This window comes from Capra hircus, chromosome 7 (genome assembly GCF_001704415.2).
Source record: "Capra hircus breed San Clemente chromosome 7, ASM170441v1, whole genome shotgun sequence".
In the NCBI taxonomy this organism is placed as follows: Eukaryota; Metazoa; Chordata; class Mammalia; order Artiodactyla; family Bovidae; genus Capra; species Capra hircus.
In genome coordinates, this window is record NC_030814.1 from 104,808,168 (window position 1) to 104,827,719 (window position 19,552).

General features: G+C 57.5%; 1 protein-coding gene across 2 annotated transcripts in view; it reads left to right on the forward strand.

Annotated features, from left to right (window-relative positions):
* Positions 1-15,700, forward strand: part of MAU2 (MAU2 sister chromatid cohesion factor) — a 34,004-nt gene extending 18,304 nt beyond the window's left edge. The window contains exons 4-19 of one of the 2 annotated variants that reach the window (XM_018051490.1): positions 77-172; positions 1,113-1,207; positions 2,775-2,802; positions 3,163-3,318; positions 3,675-3,821; positions 3,909-3,999; positions 5,071-5,174; positions 5,673-5,750; positions 6,048-6,113; positions 7,445-7,531; positions 7,692-7,741; positions 7,939-8,016; positions 8,215-8,326; positions 11,630-11,720; positions 12,424-12,551; positions 12,887-15,700. In XM_018051490.1, coding sequence (XP_017906979.1) covers positions 77-172; positions 1,113-1,207; positions 2,775-2,802; positions 3,163-3,318; positions 3,675-3,821; positions 3,909-3,999; positions 5,071-5,174; positions 5,673-5,750; positions 6,048-6,113; positions 7,445-7,531; positions 7,692-7,741; positions 7,939-8,016; positions 8,215-8,326; positions 11,630-11,720; positions 12,424-12,551; positions 12,887-12,961 — 1,482 coding nt within the window. In that variant the 3' untranslated portion in view covers positions 12,962-15,700. The remainder of the gene's footprint in view (positions 1-76; positions 173-1,112; positions 1,208-2,774; positions 2,803-3,162; positions 3,319-3,674; positions 3,822-3,908; positions 4,000-5,070; positions 5,175-5,672; positions 5,751-6,047; positions 6,114-7,444; positions 7,532-7,691; positions 7,742-7,938; positions 8,017-8,214; positions 8,327-11,629; positions 11,721-12,423; positions 12,552-12,886) is intronic. The other variant, XM_018051491.1, reaches the window with a different exon arrangement.

Below are 19,552 nucleotides of genomic sequence, written 5' to 3' on the forward strand. Positions count from 1 at the left end.
GCCTTCTGGGTCCACAGCTGCTGCAGAAGGAATCCAGCTTGGTTTTTCCTCCTTAAATGTGGCTGTTTGCTTTCAGAATTCCGTGGATGCAGCAAAGCCGCTGCTGCGGAAAGCTATCCAGATCTCCCAGCAGACCCCGTACTGGCACTGCCGCCTGCTCTTCCAGCTCGCGGTGCGTACTGTGGGCCCGGCCAGATGCACGGGCGCCGGCTGGGTGGGCGGCTCTCTGGGCTGGGCTTCCCTGGCTGCAGTGGAGGAGCCTGCAGGCCAGGTGGACTCATTGGAGATGCCTCTCCATCCCGGCTCGGCCCATACCGCCCTGTCTCTGGGCAGCCCCTGGCCTCCTCTGACCCTGACGCAGCCTGCCCACCAGCCACTTCTTGCCTGTCCTCTGTGATGAAGCCCCATCACCTGCCTGAGCGCACAGTGGGGCCTGGGCTGCAGTGTCACCTGCTCCCTGGGGGAGCCTCTTAACGCCGGGAGGATTTGGCTCAGAGGGTCCCCTGCTGAGGAGAGCCCACCTAGCCTGAGCGGCTGCCATCTCTCCAGGCGCCCTCCTGCCCAACACGTGCACTGCCGTCCTTGAATCCTCCCATGCGCTTTTGTGCTTTTCGTCAAAGGAGGAAGCGAGCGAGGTAGTGAGTCACTTGCCTCAGGTCGCAGAGTAGGTGGGTACGGTGAGCGGAGCCCAAGCTCTCAGCTGAGGCCCCACGGGGGTCCCTGCCTTTCAGCCTGCGTTTGAAACTCCCACAGACCCTTACCCCTGAAAGAGGCCCTTCTTGTTTGAGGCTCCTCTGGCTGCTCCCCTAGTGACCGGCCCCTGACGGCAACCTGCGAAGCACACAGACATATTTGCACAGCCCTCAGGGATCTGTGCCCGTTAGTGTTACTGCTGGCTCTGTGCACCATTAAGCTGTAGACAAAGCGGAGTTCTGTACCCAAAGCAATTAGTGTTGATGAGGTAATATGCTTAATTTAGCTCAGAACTGATACTAAGGCAATTTTGCTGATGGGGGGAGGTTTTGTGTAACTTGCTTGCAAGGTAGCAGGTCAGATATGGTAAGTCTGGTGGTTTGGAAGTGAGGGTCATTGCTCTTTTCTCCTTTTCTCAGCAACTGCACACACTTGAGAAGGACCTGGTGTCAGCCTGCGACCTCCTGGGTGTGGGGGCCGAGTACGCCCGGGTGGTGGGCTCTGAGTACACACGGTAGGCACCCCCTCCTCGGGCCCTTTCTCGGCCCACTTGGGGAAGTTTGGTCATCTTGGTCCTGGACAGCAAATAGAAATGGCATCTTGGTGTGAAATGCTGGCCACCCTCATTCACAGTAAGAGACATGCAGATTCAGGCGGCCCGGAGATGCTTCTGCCCCACCGATTCATGAAGTGAGAAGTTGTTGAGCTGGCTGTGCGGGTGAGGGGCAGCTGGCGTTCTCAGCACTGTGAGCGCTTGCGTGTTTCTAGCATCTCTTGAAATAAAAAGGGCCTGTGTGATGTACTGGGTGATCCCCTTCCTGGTGGGGGTGAGAGTGGTGCTTGTAGGTCCGGTGGGCAGCATGGTTGGCAGCCAGTCCCCATTCGGGTACCGGGAGTGTTCAGGTGTACGATGGGGGGCAGAGGAAGAGGACATGTATGTAACAGAACGGACATAGGCTTGTACTGTGCGTGAAACGGCTTGAACTACCTGGAGGCTAGTGCGCTGGGGTTGGGGTTGGGGTCAGAGGCCACCAGTGCTTCTCCGCGCGCCCTCTTAGAGGGCCGCCAGCCTCTTTCTACCCTGAAGAGAAGAATCCTCTGGAGCAGGACCCAAGCCCCTGGGAGCAGCGCTCTTACTCTGTTGTGTGTGTGTTGGGATTGTGAAAAGTTCTCTAACACAGACTCCAAGCTTGCCCGTGGGGTTGTGGGGACAGAACAGTTCCTAAGTCTATTCTCTTGAGTTCTGGACTTGTAAGTGCTCACACGGGTGCACACAGCTCCCCGAGACTCGCATCCCTGAGCCACCCTGCCCCGGGATGGACACCATCACGTGGTCTGGTCCTCCTCATGCTGCAGCCGTTACTAGGTTCGGGGTGACAATGACTTGCAGGCCACAGGGATGGCTGCACGCTGCATATGTTCACAGGTGTCCTCAAGACATGCCTCTGTACCACTGTGGGCAGGTAACCGGGGTGGGCTTCGCCAGGGCGTGGCGCCTACAGGTCTCCTGACACAGAACTTCTGATCTCAGATGTGAGGCCTAGTGAGGTGATAATATGGGAACCTTGACGTGAAGTGCTAGACCTTAGACTTCAGCAGTCAGATAGGAGACCCTCGGGTGTCCATGCCGTGAGGCAACAACAAAGCATGGCGGGTGGCCGGGAGTGTAGCCGTCTGTCTGTGCGGCTGGGGCCCGTGCTGCTCAGGCTCGCCACCCGAGCCAGGCCCACTCGACGGGGCGCCAGCTGCAGCAGCGCATCAGGGCTCTGCACGGGCTGGCGGGCCCGCAGCCCCTCAGCCGCTCCTAAAAGCAGCGGGCCCAGCCACTGGGCCGCCGGGGAAGTCCTCCCTCCGTGCTTTCTTGAGCACCTGTTTCTGCCTTCTGAGATTTTGACCCTCATGAGTCCCTAAACGAGAAGAAAGTTAAAGGAAGAAAGAACAAAATAGAGCACGCTTGTTGGCCAGGGTCCATTGTCATCCATTTAACCGCCCCAGGGGTTGGGTCCCTGTGCATGTTGAGGTGGCAGTCATCCTAGGGGTTGCCTGGGCCTCCCAGACCTGACGCCCCCTCTCTTTTCCAGGGCACTGTTCCTCCTCAGCAAAGGCATGGTAAGTGGAGGCTGGGCAGGATAAGGTGTGGGGGACATGAGGTTGGGTTCCCAGGGTCTGCCAAGGCTTTGCCTGCTTGCCATGTCATGGCCCATCAGTTGCCCAGACCCTCAGGCACGGCAGGTAGCCATGAGAGGCAGACCCTGTCCCCCGCCCCCCAGCTGGATTCAGAGACAAAGCTCTGATTGCAGGCTGTGGGATTTGTGCTGACAGAGGAGCCGCCTCGGTTGAAGCTGCCTGGACTTGGGTTCCAGCCTGGCTTTGTGCCCTCCCTTTGGGGTGCCAGCAGTTGCACATGGCCAGGTGGGTGGCAGCCCTGTGCACCAGGAGAGCCCCCAGTGCCTGCTCCTCTCCCCACAGCTGCTGCTGATGGAGCGCAAGCTGCAGGAAGTCCACCCACTGCTGACCCTCTGTGGACAGATAGTTGAGAACTGGCAAGGGAACCCCATCCAGAAAGAGTCTCTGCGTGTCTTCTTCCTGGTGCTCCAGGTGACCCACTACCTGGATGCTGGGCAGGTGTGTACTGCCTCCCACGTGCTGGCTGCTGGGGAGCAGGCAGGTGGTGGATGGGCCTCTGACTGAGAATTCAGTTCTGCGATTGCCTCCTGTCCCTCTCCACCGGCCACACTTCCTTGGTTCCCCCACCCACACCCACCTTTGCCTGTTGGGCTGAGCACTTCACTCGATGCATAGAAGCAGAGCAGACTCTGACAGGGTGCTGACAGCTGCGGAGATGGCCTGTAGGGCCTTGGGATGGGGCAAGGCCGGCAGGACCTGGCAGGCTGCCACTGCGGGTGCCTGCCTCTTCAGGGTGTGGCGCCTGACAGGAGCAGATGGGCGGCCAGGTGTGCAGTGCTGTCTGCCTGCTGCAGGTAAAGAGCGTGAAGCCATGCCTGAAGCAGCTGCAGCAGTGCATCCAGACCATCTCCACACTGCACGATGACGAGATCCTGCCCAGCAACCCTGCTGACCTCTTCCACTGGCTGCCCAAGGAGCACATGTGCGTGCTCGTCTACCTGGTGAGTCCCTGCAGGGGCCGGGGCCTGGCGGCCCGGGTGAGAGAGGAGAGGGCTTCAGCGGCCACCACCGTCTGACCTTGTCGCCAGGTGACCGTGATGCACTCCATGCAAGCTGGCTACCTGGAGAAGGCGCAGAAGTACACGGACAAGGCCCTCATGCAGCTGGAAAAGCTCAAGAGTAAGTCAGGCCCTGTGGGGCTCTGGGTCGAGTAGCGGCCTGGAGGACGTTGAAGGACTGCAGCTTGGGTCCCCGCCCCATGGGTCTTGCACCCCAGTTGGCCGATAGGGATGATCGGGTTCAGGCAGAGCCACGCCAGGCCTGGACGGGATCCTTGCTCCCCAGGGAGGTTGGGTGAGTACTTGGAGCATCTCTGTCGTATCGCCCTCACTGCACAGAGAGTCATGGGGCTTAGTGGGACTCCCCCGCAACCTGCGGGGACGGCAGCACCCAGCTGAAAGGCGGTGGCTGCCTTTGCTGTCACTTTTCAGCGTTGTGATGTGGATTGTGCTTAGGGTGGGATCGGAATTGGAGCTTGACTGACAGCAGACCCTCTGGGGTCCTGGGTTCTTCTGGGATTCTGACTAGTCTGCCCTGGGTAGTCGAGGACCTTCGACTGGTGGGAACCCAGAGCCTCGCATGTCCCTGGCCGGCTTGTGCGCCGTTCACCCTGTCCACCCCTGTCCCCTTGTCAGTGCTGCTGGGGGGGGCCAGCGAGCCGGATTTCCCACGGACTACTTTTCCTTCAGACGAGTTGGGAAAGTGCCGTCTGACTCCAACGTGAGGACAGCTGCTTGGAACCGCCAGACGCTGTGGTCCCCCCACTGTTGTTTGAGGCCTGTTGCATAGTCTGCTGGGCAACCTCAACATTTCTAGAGCCTGTGGTGCACAGCGTGCCCCTGAGCGCTCACCTGGGTCGGGGCAGGGGTGCAGGTTGAGGATGGAAAACAGATCCCTTTAGCAATTTCTTGCTCTTAAAATACTCTGGTCAGCAAAACCTGGCTATGAACCTGATTCTTCACCTGGGCAGGGAGATGGGCCCCCTTGCTTGAGGGTGCTGTGAGCACCAAGTAAGGCGACAGACTGGGTGCTAGGCCAGCGCCTGGTAGAGCAAGTGGGCTCAGACTCAAGCAGCTGAGGGGCTGGCATGGCAGGAGGGCTCGGAGCCAGCAGGAGGCAGGCACGTGGGCCAGCGTCTCCTCGGTGGTCTCCTCCCACGCCTCAAGGGCTCACCCTGCCTCTCTCCCCCAGTGCTCGACTGCAGCCCCATCCTGTCCTCCTTCCAAGTGATCCTGCTGGAGCACATCATCATGTGCCGGCTCGTCACAGGACACAAGGCCACCGCGCTGCAGGAGGTAGGCCCCCGGGGACCGCGTGCACACAGGATGGAAAGGCTGGGGGAGGGCCATTTGAATTTGCTGGGTCCTGAGGGTGTCACTTGGGAGAATGTAACCTGGCCAGCCATGAGCCTGCATGGACATAATCAGGTTTTTACCTAAAAGTTTTTATGCCCAAGGAGCATGGGGTCTGGGGTTTTAGAGTCTGCTGATGGCAATTCTAGCACCCCCCCTGCCCAGTGATCTGTAATCCTTGATGCCCGCCTTCCTGAAGGGGCATGGGGACCTTGGTAAGGATGTAGATACTGTATGACTTGAGACACAGGTTGCAAAGGGAGGAGGCGGAGAACCAGACAAGGGCCGACATCCTCACGGTGGGCACCTCTGCTGGGACTTTATGCCCAGGTTAGACTGGGCGGTATGTGGGTACCCCCACTGGCTTTGGGGGCCTCCTCTCAATGCTGCCAGGGCCCTGGGTCTCACATTAGTGATGTCAGACATGCTGTCTCCCTGCAGATCTCCCAGGTCTGTCAGCTGTGCCAGCAGTCGCCCCGGCTCTTCTCCAACCACGCTGCACAGCTGCATACGCTGCTGGTGAGTGCGTGGCAGCCCCCAGCCCCATCCCTGTGAGTAACCCTGTGCCGACACCCCGGGCAGGATTTAGAACCTTCCCAGTGGACTGCATTCTGACAAGCATCTCATCAGGTCCAAGTTGACTCAGGTCCCAGGAGGCAGGAATAATGAAGTATGCCATCTTCCTCTCCACCGGTCAGGGTGAAGCTCAGCTACAGCTGGCTCGGTAGAGTCTCTTGTCAGGCTCGCCTGAGTGCAGCCGTGCAGCCCTAGGCAAGCCACATGTGGCTCTGAGCCCTGGGCCCCGTCTTCTTCTAGGGCCTGTACTGTGTCTCTGTCAACTGCATGGACAACGCCGAAGCCCAGTTCACCACAGCGTTGCGGGTAAGGTGCCGGCCCTCACTTCATGGGGCAGGAGGTGCTTCTCAGTAAGGAGTCGGGACAACAGGCACACAAACCGTGGTCAGTGGGTGACTCCGCAGCGTCCAGCCTGGTGTCAGCTGCGACAGTGCTGTGCCATTTATCCAGGGCTTCCTTTGTCAGGCCTTGTGCTGCCCGGGTGCGGACAGACCAGCGCCGGCAGCACAGCCTGATGCAGGATAGCTATGGGCAAGGGGGGCTCCTGGCCACCCTGGGGTGGGGCTTCCCCAGCTAACTCAGAGGGCAGCATCAAGGAGGTTGTCTTGAGCCGGGCACCTGCTGGACATGCCCTGGTTAGCCGCTTTCACTGAGGATTCCCGGTCCTCCCGGTGGTCCACCAGGTGATGTTGACTTGTGTCCCCGCTACTTGGGCCCTGGTGCTGCTCACTCCAGTGGTGCTGAGACCTCCCCTCATTGCCTGTGGCCCTTGAAGGTCTCTTAGACACTCCTTCTGCACCCCACTTCCTACACAAGTTGCTGCTGCTGCCTTGTTTCAACATCAAAGCTCCCAGCAGACGGTGTGTGCCGCCAGGGGCTCTGTCCACCAACCTGGGAGGGGAAGTGGTACAACCAGAACTTGGATCCAGACCCCTCGTGACACCAAACATGTTTCCCGTGGTCCTGTGACAAACATATCGGAGCATCTTTGCTCAGATCAGACAACCCTCTGGGTCTCCTTGGCACCTGCCAGGGTCCTCCAGGTGGGGTTTGTGCTTCGTAGGCATTCTTGGCCTCTTAGACAGGTGCACTCGCTGAGCCCTGCTTGGAGTGCTCAGCCCCCAGGGTCTGAGCACTGCTCAGACCACTCAGATTGGTTCCTTTCATGGCCATTCTCGTCCCCCCAGAGAAACTGGGGACAGCAGACTGTCTGCCACCAGCCATTAGCAGAGGAACCAGCAAGCATGCTCCTCTGCTGTGTTTACACACACTGGGGTTCTGGGGTGACCACCTGAGGTGGGGTGGGGGTGCCACCGAGATCTCAGACTGAGACGGCAGAGAATAGAGCAAACTGTGGCGTGTTCTGAGGACAGGCTCTGGGGTGGCTGGCTGTGCTCTTCCGTTTCCCGAGCTTCCTATAATGCAGATGATTGTTTTATAATAACAAGAACTAATAGTTTTGCTGTCCTTAGGTTCAGGAGGCAGGGGTGTGTATGTGTGTTTGGAATAAAAAGAGTAAGAAGATTCCAAGGTAGCTGTCGTGGAGCGTTTGGGTGGCTCTGATGCCGCCAAGCGACCCCCAAGTGACATGACTGCCCAGCTGGGCCCCCTAATGCCCTGTGTCTCCCCTATTCCAGCTCACCAATCACCAGGAGCTATGGGCCTTCATCGTGACCAACCTGGCGAGTGTGTATATACGGGAAGGAAATAGACACCAAGAGGTAGTAGGTGACATGCTTCATGTTCGGTATCCTTTCTTTCCACTCTTACTTGGAGGGGGTGTGTGGGAAGTTGGCAGCCCTGGTCATTTACTGGCATACTGGGGCCAAACCCTCTCATTTTTAGATGCAGAGTTATCCTGACTTGCAGACATTTCTTTCACAGCTGTACAGTTTGCTGGAGAGGATCAATCCAGACCACAGCTTCCCTGTCAGGTAGGCAGCCCCAGACCCCAAGTCCCACTTTACCAACTATCTTACGCTTTCTCTGCTCTTGAGGTAGTGTGAGCATCGCTGGGGCCCCAGACTGCCCATCTACCCCAGCACCTCCCATCCTCCCACCCAATCCCCATTTGTAAATCGGCTGCTTTCGTTAAGACTCACTAAGGTGTGACGCTCCACTCCTCCCTCAGCTCACACTGCCTCCGAGCAGCGGCTTTCTACGTGCGTGGGCTTTTCTCCTTCTTCCAGGGACGCTATAATGAGGCCAAGTAAGTACTGGAGAGGGCGGGTGGCCCTGTACCCGGCACCTCTCTCTGTTTCTCTTCCCCCAACAGCATGTGCCCAGGCCCCCTGTTCCTGCCCTCCCCACCCTCCCCCGGGGTGTTCTCTGTTCTGGGCCCCAAGGCTGCCTTTTCTTCCCCAAAAGCCCTCCCAGTGGGGCCTTAGCATCTGTTCTTCTCACGAAGGCGTTTTCTGCGGGAAACCCTGAAGATGTCCAACGCGGAGGACCTGAATCGGCTCACGGCCTGCTCCCTCGTGCTCCTAGGTCACATCTTCTATGTGTTGGGAAACCATAGGGTGAGTGTCAGGGGCCTGACTGAGGGGCATAGGGCCAGGGTGGTGCTTAGTGGGGTGGAGGTTGGTGAGGGGGGCACCTAGCAAAGTGCCTCCCGTCCCGTGCTCTGCAGTGACCCTACTTCAGTGACCTCTCAACCCCCCCATCACCCCCCACCCCCACCGCCATGTTCCACGAGACTCAGACGGCCTGGGCAGGCAGGGTTCCTGCAGGGTGCACCTGTGTGGCAGACAGGGCTGCTGTTGGCCCATGGCAGTTGTCAGGCAAAGCCCCAGGGCTCAGTGGATCTGGAGCTGCTCAGACTGCCCAGAGCTGGCGAGGCTGAGGGCAGGTCCCCTTCCCTGTGATAGTACGTGAGGGCTAAGAGGTGTGTCCACTCAGCCACAGTCCCAGGGATTCCTTCTCTGCCCATCACACATGGTATCCTCAGGGCACCCTGTGTCTACCCTCACCAACTGTGTCCCCCTGTGCCTGGCCCCCACCCATGCCATACGGTCTCTGGTGGGATCAGTTGACTTCTCAGTTTCCCCATCTGGGGGTGTGTGAACATCTCACCTACTCCAACCCATTGACCTTACAAGGTCTTTAATTTTTTTAAGAGTATGTTTGTCAGTATAAAAGATGTCATGGTTATCATAGAAAGTCTGAGAAGCAAAGGAGAAAATCCTTGCGTGTCTTCTGTCTTCCAGCTCTTTTCATTGCCTGCCTCTGTCCAAGCCTAAGTTTTATCAGGCTGTTTTATAATTTTATGTCTGGTCTTTCTCTGCACCACTGTGTTGGGGCCTTTTTTTAATGGCAGTGAGAATTTCTAAGTGGCATCAGTTCAGTGATTTAGCTGAACTCATTTTAGCTGTTTTTAGGACAGAGAATGCAGGCCCATGAAGTTTTATCGGATCAAATCCCAGAGCTTCTAAAGAATGAGTGCTTTTAATAAGCCCAGTGCGTCTCCCCTCCCCACAGTCGCATGACCCCAGTGCATCTCCCCTCCGCACAGTCGCATGGCCCCAGTGCATCTCCCCTCCCCACAGTCGCATGGCCCCAGTGCATCTCCCCTCCGCACAGTCGCATGACCCCAGTGCGTCTCCCCTCCCCACAGTCGCATGGCCCCAGTGCGTCTCCCCTCCGCACAGTCGCATGGCCCCGGTGCGTCTCCCCTCCCCACAGTCGCATGGCCCCGGTGCGTCTCCCCTCCGCACAGTCGCATGGCCCCAGTGCATCTCCCCTCCCCACAGTCGCATGGCCCCGGTGCGTCTCCCCTCCGCACAGTCGCATGGCCCCAGTGCATCTCCCCTCCCCACAGTCGCATGGCCCCGGTGCGTCTCCCCTCCGCACAGTCGCATGGCAGTCTTTTTCTGAGGCCCGCATGCCCTGCAGCTGTGTCCTGAACCCTGGCAAGACCAGTACCCTGAAAGGAGGGTTAGCAGTGGGTTCTTCCTTCTGAGTGTAGCTCCATTCCTTCTAGAACACCGTGTCTTGGTACTCAGGGGTCACAGGGAGGACAGTGGCCTCAGGGCACATCCTGGCATTGGGCAGGGATGACGGGCTCAACATGAGGCCCCCCTGAGTTCAGGCCGCCTGCCTTGTGTCTCGGTGCAGTGGCGGTGATCACCTCATTGCCAGTTGAAGAGTTTAATGTCACACAGCCCCAAACTGCAGACCCAGGCTTAGAACCTAGACTTCGCTGATGCTTGTTTATCCAGAAGCTTCTAGAAGCCACCTTTAGTGGGGCAGGGTGGGCAGAGCAGCTCTTCAGCTACAGCTTCTGGTGTGTGTGGGGGGCAGTCCTGGAGCAAATTACAGAGCCTATTTGGGAACCTCTCTTGCTTCCTGGGGCCACCAGGAGCCCCCAAAGCCAGGCGCCGCCTCAAGCAGCGCCAGATCTGTGGGAGAAACCACCTGCCCTGGGCCTACCAGACCAGAGCATACTCAGGCATTAAAGTTTGTGGGTGGCTTCATGCAGGACCCCTCTCAAGACAACACCAGTCTTCACACCTAGGTTCTGTGGAAACCGAGCTGTCACCGGGAGCTGGAGCCAAGGGGACGCTCCCTCCCAGCAGCCTGCTCTCGGCCCCAGGCCTGGAAGAGGAGACTGGTTTCTCCTGTTCTGCATTCTGAGGTCTTAGGAGGCCTTGGTTCAATTGTGAAACATTTTGAGACCCACCTGGAGCTCATCTTCGAGGTGCTGGCCAGGGTGGGCAGCGTACAGTCACTGGGCTTTTGTGTCTGGAGGCGTATCCCACACAAGTGTGGCTGTGTTGGGCCTGGGCCTCAGGAGTCGGTTTGGAGGATTTATATATCTCTGGGCTGCGTGCCGAGTGTCCCCCACACTGCGCGTGGCTGCCACATGGGAGCTCCCCCAGTGTCACCCTGAGCCCAGCGGTTAGGCCAGGAGGCTCTGGGTCCTGCGCTGGGTGGAGCCGCTGCAGAGCCAAGGATGGGTGCTTACGGCCCCCAGCAGCTTCCACTCAGCTCCTCCTGAGGGCTGAGGCATGGTGCTGTCGCAGCTGCACTGCGGAGCCAGGGTTGAAGGATGAGCACATCCTGGTGCCCCACAGCCCCATGTGTCTGAGGGCGCAGGCTCATATGTGGGAAAAAATTCTTCTCTCTTTGACCATTGGTCCTCATTGCTTCCACCAGGACAGACCCCTGAATGTGTGTTTCTTTAATCTAACTTTGTTTATGTATTCACTTTCGGCTGGACCTTCGTTGCTGTGCGCAGGCTTTCCCCAGTTGGAGCGAGCGGGCTTCCTGTCACGGTGCCTTCTCGTTGCAGAGTATAGGCTGTCGGGCCCATGGGCCCAGTGGCTGTAACTCCCGGCTCCGGAGGCAGGGGCAGCAGTTGTGGCGCGGGCTGAGTTGCCTTGTGGCATATGGGATCTTCCCAGACCAGAGATTGAACCTGTGTGCTCTGCGTTGGCAGGCAGGTTTTTAACCACTGGATCGCCAGGGAAGCCCCTGAGTCTGAGTTTCTAATCAGCTCCTGAGATGGGTCCAGAGCTGCCTGCCACCAGTGCTTTTTTCTTCGGTTAGAAAGACAAAGGTGCAGAGAGTCTCCCACGGCTGTGCCCCAGCCAGGAGGCACGTGTGGGGCCGAGGAGTGGGAGCTGTTTCTTTTCCCCTGAGGTTGTCGAGGAGTACTTTCGGAGAGGGTCATTTGAGATAGACTGCGCAGTTGGAGTAGGTATTTGCCAGGCAGCGGGAGGCCGCGGGTGGGCCAGGCTGTCCCTGCCGCCAGCCTCAGCCGCCTCCACCTGGGCCCTGACCACCGCGCCGCTCCCTGACCCTCTGCTGCTCTCGGCCGACAGGAGAGCAACAACATGGTAGTGCCCGCCATGCAGCTGGCCAGCAAGATCCCGGACATGTCGGTGCAGCTGTGGTCGTCAGCCCTGCTCAGAGGTGAGGCGGAGGTCGGGGAGGTCTGCACAGGCTGGTTCTGCCTCTCTGGGACCCACAGGGATAGTTCTTGGCATCTGCTTGGGCAGTGAACCCTGGCACCCTGGCCTCGGTCTCCTTCCCTAGAATGGGGACAGCAGCCGTCCGTGTCCGGCAGAATGAGCCAAGGTGCTCTGGGCACAGAAAGGGCGCTCCGCAGCTGTCACTGCTGCTGCCCCATTTCCAGATTGTGAAACCAGGGCCCACAGACTAGCCAGGGTCCTGGTGAGGAGGTGGAGGGCCGGCTGTTCTCATCCGCAGTGGACTTGGTGCACTCGTTCCGCCCTCCTGCCTCAGAAGTGAACACTAGGTGCCCTGCTCCCTGCAGGCTCCCGGCTGCCCACAGCTGGCCCGGAAATCCCTGGGAGAGCCACATGCAAGGGAGCCCAAAGCACTTTCACTGCCCTCCAGCCCTCATATTTGCCCCTGTGGGCCTCGCTGTTCATCCACCCCAAGGACATAAGACTCAGAGACTTGGCTGTTGGCAGGTGGGCTCTGCTGACCGTGACACAGGGTTCAGGGCAGGTGACGTGCCAGGCACACAGATCCAATGGTGGAGCTGGGGCTTGACTTCAGGGCTCCACCCACGCCTGAGGGGAGGCCGTGGGGCAGGGGCAGGCCAAAACAGGCCCATCCTTTGCATGCACCCCCACCCCTCCACCCCCAGACCTGAATAAAGCCTGTGGGAATGCCATGGATGCCCACGAAGCCGCCCAGATGCACCAGAACTTCTCGCAGCAGCTACTCCAAGACCACATCGAGGCCTGCAGCCTCCCTGAGCACAACCTCATCACGGTACGGGCACAGGGTAGGGGAGGCAGAATGAGGGTGCTGGGTGGCTCCTTGGGGCCAGCTCACCCAACCTGCAGCCCTGGGGACGCGCTTCCTGAGGAAGGAGGCACACCCTTGGCCACTGTCTCCTTGCGCCTCTCCAACAAACCCTAACCCAGCCTGGCCTCAGGAACCCCCTTGGATGGGCAGGAAAGCTCCCACCCAAGTGGGCGACACAGGCTGCTCCCTGGGGCCCCTGACCAGCCTGAGGAGGGCACTTTCCAGGCACAGACATGCAGCCCAGCACCCCCTGCCGCTCACTAGGAAGGACCTCACCCGTGTGTCCTCTTTCCCCGCAGTGGACAGACGGCCCGCCCCCCGTGCAGTTCCAAGCTCAGAACGGACCAAACACCAGCCTGGCCAGCCTCCTGTGAGACCCCTGGACGGGGCCTCTCAGCTTCTCCAAGCCTCCATGAGGGCCTGGTGTGTCCCTGACTTCCACCCAGATGGCACTTGAGCTTTCCCTGGAGATGTGGTGGCGTGGCTGTCTTCAGGCTTCTTTCCCGACTGTCTCCAGAGCAGCCTGGGTCCCTGGGGAGCGTGGAGGGCTGATTGCTGTCCTCCCAGGACGGGCCAGCTGGCCGTTCTTGCCAGGTACCAGGAGTCTGAGTGCCGTGGCTACCCGTGGGATGCTGGAGCTGACTTTGCAGAGCCATCCTTCAAAGTGGATTTGAACTGCTGGTCCTGCTTCCGTGTCTGAGTCGTATCTTCAAGAGAGTCTCTTGCTAGGGAAGCAGGTGTTAGCCATCTGCCTGGTCCGTGGCTACATGCACGGGTGGTCGGTGCCACCGAGGTACCTCATGACTTCTGCAGGCCGCCTTGCTGGGCCAGAGTGTTTCCTCTGCTCATGGCAGCTTCCTGCGCCCAGAGGCAAGATGCCAGCGTCTGACCCACGGTTGGAGGGAAGAAGTGACGGTGCCTGTCAGGGATGGAAATGCCTGTCTCACCCCAGTGCTTTTCCTGGCTTGCCTTTCTGGTCAGCTTCCATCCTTTTGGCAGCTGGGGTCTCTAGCTAGGGGCCCTGGGGAACCCAGGAACTTGCCTTCTGAGCGTCTGCACCTTGACTGGGCTCACTGTCCGGCTGTGGGAGTGCACCTGCTGGTGTTGGTCTACGTGTGTGCCTGTGGGTTGCTTCCCAGCCAGAGCTGGTGCTTGGAGCTGAGACTCCTGTGTGTGTATCAGCCGCCTTCTGCCTGTCAGAGTCCATAGTGCAGCGTGGGAGGGGCCTTTCTCAGCCCAGCTCGGCTCTACCACCCTGCTGGCAGCCATTCCCTTGGTACCCTGCCCTGTGTTTAGAGGGGAGGAGGAGGAGACCTACCTGCCTTGGGTCTCGGGACAGCATTGCAACCTCTTCCTGAGCTGGACCCCAGGAGGCTCTGCCAGGCCCAGACAGCCGCCTTGGTTCTGTGCGCCTCGAATAGTCGAGGAGACGCCCTGGGCGACAGTGACGTTGGGGGCCGTCACGGCAGCAGCCCAGCCCCATGTGGCTTCCGGTGCCTGGGAGGGTCTCCTGATGGGGATGGTGTGTGGTTTTGCTAGTTACGGCTGCTGGTTGGTTCAAGTCTCGTTACCCAGCACTGTGAAAGCTGCCTCTCGAAGCCTCAGTGTCTGACGAAAGGAATGTTGGGATTGCTCAGGTCAGCTGCTTGGGCCCCAAGGCCTGGGTGTGCCTTAGCCGCTAGCAGGGCTGTCAGGATACCTCCTTGTCCTGGGTCACTGCCCCCATCAGGGCCCTGCCACCCTCTTAGGGGCCAGCAACAGGCATGCAAGTAAGCTACTGAATGAGGGGACAGGCTGGTCGAAAGGACAGGCTGGCCAAGTTCTATTCGAAAAGGCCCCGCCCTCACTGTGTCGTCCTGGGCCACTCAGGAGCCCAGCCCTGCCCCGTGCTCCTCGGGGCTGCCCCTGGGTCTCCGAGGCCTGCAGAGGTGGTCTGCTGCCTGCTCATGAGCTGTCCCCATCCCCTCTTCCTCCCCCTCTGACGGTCCCCCCCGCACAGGTCCTCTCTGCCACCAAAGGGACAGAGCGCCTGTCTCGCTACAGGTTGCGCCTGCTAGCCTGGGCTCCACACTGTGCAGCCTCTCCAGACCCACATTTCTTCGGTCCTGCTTTACATTGTTTGAGTATTTATTTAAACCTTTCTTTGCTTCTAGGGCATTTTGTATGTAGAGCAGTTGAAATAAGAACCTCAAAACTTAATGTCTTGTCCTGATGTTGAAGTGCTTTTAGTGACCACTTTGTTATCTATGTATATGTAAAGTTAAAGATAAGTTTTTAAGTTTACAGTTAAGAATTCAGTACTCGATATTTAATATTCCGCTCTAGCTTTATGGAAGCCAACCCGCATGTACATGCATGCGTGCAAGCTTTGAACTTCCCCTTCACTGCAGCACCTTTTAGCTACATAAAGCTTGTAAATACCCTCCTGTAAGTGCAAATTCAGTGCCTCACGGTTTCTCAATCATAAGAATTTAAGACAGACTGCACACAAGCCCCAGAGATACATTACAGCCAGTGTCATATAGCTGGGTGTTCAGAAAAAAACAAAAACTCCAAACGCTGAAGCATACGAGGGGTGTGAGGGCGTAGCAGAAAGATTGTTCTTGGCAGGTTAATTGTTGAAAGCTGTTCAGACTCCCTTTTGTGTGCCTCCTGTTTCCTCCTGTCAGTGACGGTGGCCCTCAGGTCCTGCGGCTCTGAGGATGCTGGTCCAGGAGGTGCCGGTTCCCTCTCAGAAACATAGTTGGATCCCCATAGTCACCCATGGGGGAGGCCAGGGTCCTCCCCTTGGGGTAAGCACTCCCCGCCCCACTTACTGGGAACACAGGCAGGGAACTCGGAAAGGGCTGCCTGGCACAGGGGGTGAAATGTGTTGGTTACGTCATCTTTGTTTCGCTAAAGGGTTTTTAATGTATGTTTGGCATACTGTCTTTTAATGGATTTTCAGTGTCTTAAGTTTTTAGCAGCCTGTATTTTCAGCTGGTGCTTTTTAATCACACAAAATTTTTTTTGTAAATACAAAGCATTGTTTAAAAGAGCCGTAGGACAGAGCATCTTGTTTGTAGATTTCTTTTCCTGTGTATTCAAAGTAAAATAACTTGCAGGAGCCCTCACTCACTGTGTCTTTGTTGTGCCTTGCGCCCCTCACATGTGCCCTGGTGAAGACTCCAAGCTTCCACGGCCAGCCGGCGGGGCCACAGAGCCTGCTGCTGTAACCTACAGGGCGTGAGGATGCAAAGCCCCAGACCCTGCACGGAGGAGCTGGGGGAAACCCGCGTCTCCTCCCCCTCTAACGAGGATATTCCTCAGTCCAGCCCTGCTCCAGGGAAGGGAGCCGCTGAGACGTGATGGCACAGCCCACAGCCCTGCCTGTTCCTGGCTCTGCCACAGACCAGACTTGCTCGCATTCCCAGTGTTCTGTTTCCTGTGTTCTCAGAAGACACATGGGTCAGCCTTCATGTACCTGGGGATTTTGTTTTTCCTTTTTGAGGTGAAAGTCAAGTAGAATTTAGTGCCTACAGTTCAGTGGCATTCAGTACATTTACTGTGTACAACCAGCACCTCTGTCTAGACCCAGAACATTTTCATCAGCACAGAAGGAGACCCCCATCTCGGTTAGCAGTCATCCTCATTCTCTTTCCTCAGTCTCTGACAACTCATCTACTTTGAGTCGCTATGGATTTGATTGATCTGGGCATTTCACATAAATGGAATAGTGTAACATGTCCTCTTGTGTCTGGCTGCTTTTGCTGAGCTTCAGGTCTTCAAGATTTTTCTACCTGAGAGCAGATATCATTGCTTCATTTCTTTTTTATGGCTAAATAATGGTCTGTTGGATGATGGATGGACCACGTTTTATCCAGTCACCATTGATGGGCTTTGGGCTGCTGCCCCCTTGTGGCTCTTGTGAGTAGTGCTGCTGTGGAGGCATCTGTGCGTTTGTTTTGGCACGTGTGTGCGATTCTCCTGGGTTGTGCCGTGCGTTTAATGCGCATGGATAGGACCATCCTGCCACCCGTGCTGTGTGAAGACCCTTGTGTTGCTCTCATCCCTGTGCCCTGAGAGGATGCCCAGGTGGCCTTGACTTTTTAAGGGCGCTTCTGAAGATGCCTTGGGGCCACAGTCCCGAGGCAGACTTGCTGGCCACTGGATGTGTCAGTGATTCGACACAATGCAGAGAACACACTTGGGAAGCAGATGATAGGAGCTCAGCCGGGAGGCATCCACAGGGCTGAGGGGAGGACAGGAATGGACCTCACAGAGGCTAGCAGGTGGCCAGGGCAGCTGGCCCAAGGACCAAAGACCTGGGAAAGGCATCATTGCTAGTCCTCGATAACACTCATCCCCAGTCCTCAGAAATCCTGTCGGTCACTCTGCCCATTCCTGGCCATCTTCTTCACCTGCCTGAGGCCCAGTCACGTCTCCCACCTGGAGGCTCCTCCCTGAATGGTCCCAGCATATTCTGTGCTCATTCGCACCTGTCCCCTTGCGAGGAGTACTCTTCTTGTGGTTGCTGGGTTTCACTGGGGAACGTTTTGGCTCAAGCCTGGTGTAGGGTGGGTGGGTCCATGGGACAGCCCAGGGGGAAGGAGGACACATGGGCCATCCCTAGGCAGGTCCAGCAGATGCCACTGTGGACAGCTGCCCACAACATGCAGGTGTCAGCATCCGCAGTCACTGGCCAGGTCCCTGCTGGCCTGCACCTTAGAGGGAGCCTGGACCTCACACCCCCTGCCTGATGGGCTCCTGCAGGCCTGGGGATCTGAAGTATTCCTTGTGTGTGTTGGCTCCCCCTTTGGTCTCCTTGAGCTCTTTGAGTTTCTATTTCCCCACAAAGAAAGCTACTTGGGGAGATTCGTGCCGTGTTTCTGTCTGTCCAGCACCTCACATTGCTTCTTCCATTTGAACCACACCACCTTCTTTCCCTAATAGAGTCCCAGTCAGCTCAGAAGTGCCAAGTGGAGCCTCACACCTGCAAGGGGTCTGAGAGGGCAGGGGGCGTCGCTGACAAGTTTAAAAGTATTTTACTACAAATTCATGCTCATGTGGTGAGATTACAATGCAGTTGGTTGGGAGAAAAGGAGATGATATTCATTTCTATGTGAATTAGGTTTTCCTAGCACTTTGATATCTTTTGATACTTTTTTCAAGGACTGGAAAATAAAAGGACTATTGTATAGTCGCTAAGTTGGGTCCCGACTCCTTGTGACCCCATGGACTGTAGCCCTGCAGGCTCCTCTGTCCATGGGATTTCCCAGGCAAGAATACTGGAGGGAGTTGCCATTTCCTTCTTCAGGGGATCTTCCTGACCCAGGGAGCGAACTCACGTCTCCTTCACTGGCAGGCAGGTTCTTTACCACTGAGCCACAAGGGAAGCCTAAAGGGACTTGTCATGGTGATGCTCCATGAACAATGCAACGCTCGATGAATTGTGACTGCTACAACAGACGTCGTTTTAAAAATTGTAACATTCTTACACTAAGGAGTTCCCTGTATGAAGAAAAGCTCTCTGAAATAGACCCTTAGAAGTGGGGCCGCTTGGTCAGTGTGTGCTTGTTTTGCTTTCAGTGTTTCTAACTACAGTTCTGAATGTCAGGTGTCTGTGCAACTTGATGTTCAGGCTCCGTCTGCAGGTAGGCACACTCTGCCCAGAGCCAGTGCCTGTGTGGCCCTGGAGGATGGCCTGCTACTGAACACAGGGCTCTGAACAGCGACACTCCCCTAAAGGGTTAAATACAAGCCGCTCAGAAGTACTGTGAACCGGAAGTAAATCTCCCATCTCTGTCATCAGCGGCTGCCAGTGGCCTGGTCTGTTCCAGCCTCAGCCACCAGGGGGCGTGGACACCCCAGTCAGCGGCCCCACCAGGCAGGGCAAGCAAGCTGGGAAAGCTGGCCTGGGTGTCACCAGGCCTCACTGTAGCCTGGCTCTGTCCTCGTCTGCAAGGGTGTGGGCTGACCTTTACCTCAGGCCTGCTCAGTTCCCCTCCTGTAACACAGTTTGGAGAAGCTGATCCCCATGGTTCTCTAGGTGTCAGGGCTATACCATTCATTCCTTCATTGACGCACCAAACATTTGGCACCTCCTGGGGACACAGCAGGAGCCACATCAGACAGAGTGCCTGCCCTCAGGGAGTGGACAGTCTACCAGCAGCTCTACGATGGACCTCACAGGAGCAAGTGCTGTGTTGCCGTGAGAGAAGCAGCGTACTGCAGGATGGGGCAAGCAGGGGACCTGGGGGGTAGTGGAGCTCTGTGACAGGACAAAGGGAAGCCTTCCTCAGCCAGCCAGTCGGCTGGGCAGGCAGATGACGTTTCCAGCTTCTGCTGCACAGCCACCGAGACTGCAGGGAGGGAATGGACGGCCCTCACTTCTGGACACTCCAGACAGGATGCTCCATGGGCCTCTGGGCTGCCTGTGGCATTCTGGAGGGCAAGGGCTGCCACACACACGTGCCCACCACCACCTCAAGTCCAGCCGAGGCCTGGGTCGTGTCCAGGAGGACACTGATGGATGGAGAAAGTGCCTGAGCCCTCTTGTCCAGGGGAGCGACTGAATCTCCAGGCCCCCTCAGGTTCTTCTTCCCCCAACACATTTGGGCCCACGTCCCAGAAGTGAACTCAGGTGGGACTACAGACAGGGCTGAATGTGAGGCATGGCCATGGGTCAGACGGTACTGATGGAGACGGGGTCACCCACCCCCTTGTGTAACTCGGACTCCAACAGCAGGTAACCAGGGGTCGGAGCCTCCTGACAGCACCACGAGCTAACCAGAGAAGATGCCTCAGAGCTGGGTCCCGAAGTCAGGAACTGTACACCTGTTCCGTCTGTCATCTGGCAGAAGGAAGTCCCAGCAGGGCCACACCCAAATCCCTCATTCAGGATCTAGTTTTCCTGAGACCTAAAACCTTGACTTAAGGAGATTACTTTTTCTCCAGGATTATTTGCCCCTCCCTGACTTTTCTGG